The sequence below is a fragment of the Muntiacus reevesi genome, chromosome 9 (genome assembly GCF_963930625.1).
Source record: "Muntiacus reevesi chromosome 9, mMunRee1.1, whole genome shotgun sequence".
Classification (NCBI taxonomy): domain Eukaryota; kingdom Metazoa; phylum Chordata; class Mammalia; order Artiodactyla; family Cervidae; genus Muntiacus; species Muntiacus reevesi.
In genome coordinates, this window is record NC_089257.1 from 10,075,221 (window position 1) to 10,077,639 (window position 2,419).

General features: G+C 41.8%; 1 protein-coding gene across 1 annotated transcript; it reads right to left on the reverse strand.

The window, feature by feature from the left end:
* Positions 1 to 532: 532 nt before the first annotated feature.
* On the reverse strand, positions 533 to 1,465 carry LOC136175209 (olfactory receptor 5AR1-like). The gene has a single exon (XM_065945534.1). It carries the CDS (start codon positions 1,463 to 1,465, stop codon positions 533 to 535), a length of 933 nt encoding a protein of 310 aa, XP_065801606.1.
* Positions 1,466 to 2,419: the final 954 nt, after the last annotated feature.

Below are 2,419 nucleotides of genomic sequence, written 5' to 3' on the forward strand. Positions count from 1 at the left end.
ACAACAAAAAAAACTAATGGATCTTTCTCAGCTTGATTTTCAAAAATATTAGTTTATCTTTGCTTTAGATCATAGAGTTAAAGATTACTGAAAGTCCTTCGGAACTTAAGATTGACTTGGAGGGTATAATGCTTAGTGAATTAAGTCAGACAGAGAAAGACAAATAATGCATGATATCTCTTATAGGTAGAATCTAACAAAACAAAACCAACTAGTCAATATAACAAATATACAAAATAAATAAGCTACAAGAATATTTTGTACAGTGAAAGGAATATAAGTGGTATTTTATAATAACTATAAGTGAGGTATAATATTTAAAATTTTGGAATCAGTATGCTGTACATGGAAACATACAAAATGGCACATCAACTATACATCAATTTAAAAAAAAAATAGAAAATTGTCTCAGCAAGTAGTTGGTAACTTGTAGCGCTTATGGGAAAGCTACTAGCATTTTTTACTTCCTGCCACATCCTTCTACCACTGTAATTTACCTGTGTTGCTATTTTTTTCATTTTTGTTATTAATATTATTGAGGTTTCTTTCCAGTTATTTTCCTGAGGGCAGCCTTCACATCCTTGTTCCGTAAACTGTAGATCAAGGGATTCAGCATGGGGATGATAACAGTGTAGAACACAGAGGCCCATTTGTCTTGATCCAGGGAGTAGCTGGACGTTGGCCGCAGGTACATAAACATGCCTGTGCCGTAGAAAAGCGTGACGCCAGTGAGGTGAGAGCCGCAGGTGGAGAAAGCCTTCATGCGGCCTGCAGCGGAGCGCATTCTGATAATTGCGACGAGGATGAAGGCATAGGAGATAAAGATGATGAGGATGGTGCTGAGTTCAATGAAGCCACAGAGACTGAAGAGCAAGATCTCGCTGACGTGGGTGTCCGAGCAAGAGAGGGCTAAGAGCGGTGGGATTTCACAGAAGAAGTGGTTGATGATGTTGGAACCACAGTAACTCAGACTGAAAGTGAGGGAAGTGTGGGCCCCTAAACTCACCAAGCCGGCCAGGTAGGAGCCCAGCACGAGAGCCAGGCAGACCCGCTTGGACATGAGAGCGCTGTAGTGGAGGGGTCGGCAGATGGCCACGAAGCGGTCATAGGCCATGGCAGCCAGGACATAGCACTCAGCGTCCACAAAGCCTACGAAAAACGCGAACTGGGTGGCACAGCTGGAAAAAGAGATGACTTTGCGCTTTGTCAGGAGGTCAGCCAGCATCCTGGGGGCAATGGCTGAGGAGTAGCCCAGGTCGACAAAAGAGAGGTTGCAGAGGAAAAAGTACATGGCTGTGTGAAGCTGAGTGTCTGCTATGATCAGGATAATCATCCCGACATTCCCCACTACATCCACCAGGTAGACCAAGAGGAAGACCACAAAAAAGATGATCTGCAGCTGAGGGTCTTGAGTGATGCCCATAAGGATAAACTCAGTCACCACTGAGTGGTTTTCTTTATCCATCTTTTCAATTTTATGTTTCTGGATTTGGCTTATTGTTTGAGGTGATTCTTAAAAATTCTCCAGGTAATTCGATTCAGTGATCCACAGGGTAAATCAAATGACTTTGGGGAAGGTGATGGCCGTGGGTTTTCTGTAGGAACTCAGTCAACATAGGAGAAGATGTTAATGTCTTGGGGATGGCACATCTTCTCCAAAGACCTTGGTGTTCTGAGGTCATTTACCATATAGTACCAAATGTTTGACCTGATTGGTGTGAATATATGCCTAATTAATTAGTAAGAAATAGTTTTGAGTGCCCCTTCTTTCTAAAACAAAGCAGACAACAAACATTAACTCTCATTGCAGATAGGCACACAAACACACACAAAAAGATCCCAGGGTCTCAGTATATAACACATCACACCACCCCACTCCCCACACACAAACACATACACAGAAAGTGAAATACTTGGAGCAGAGGGTGAGCAATATAAGATAAAGCAGCGAATAATAATAATTTTTAAAAGGCCAGAATGCTAACTGTATGCCAGAATTTTCATTTATTCCACACATTATGTAATTTCCTCCTCATCACAGCTCTATGAAGTAGGTGTCAACATTATCTCCATCTTGCGTCTGAAAAGAGCAAGGCTAGATACTAAATAGCTTCCATACAGTCAAGAGCCAGTAAGTGGCAGAGCTGGCCCTCAGTCTAGAATCTACTTTACTTTGTCACCTTCTGTGTATATATGATTTGATGGAAGTTACAGATCTTTATGTTTGTGCCCACCTTTCTTTCTTTCCTGTCTTGCCTATTATTCATGGGCATGGAATTAGTTCTTTGGTTTCTCTGATCTTTAGAAGCACCCAGGAATTTGTCATGGAGCATAACCAGGATGAAGACACTGCTGTGTCTTTGGATGATTTTATTGCCTAGCCAACAGCTTCAACTCAGAGTTAAGATTCAAGGATTCC

Bases quoted from the DNA above. Each gene is read 5' to 3' on its own strand.
- LOC136175209 (XM_065945534.1), bottom strand. From the start codon at position 1,465: ATGGATAAAGAAAACCACTCAGTGGTGACTGAGTTTATCCTTATGGGC.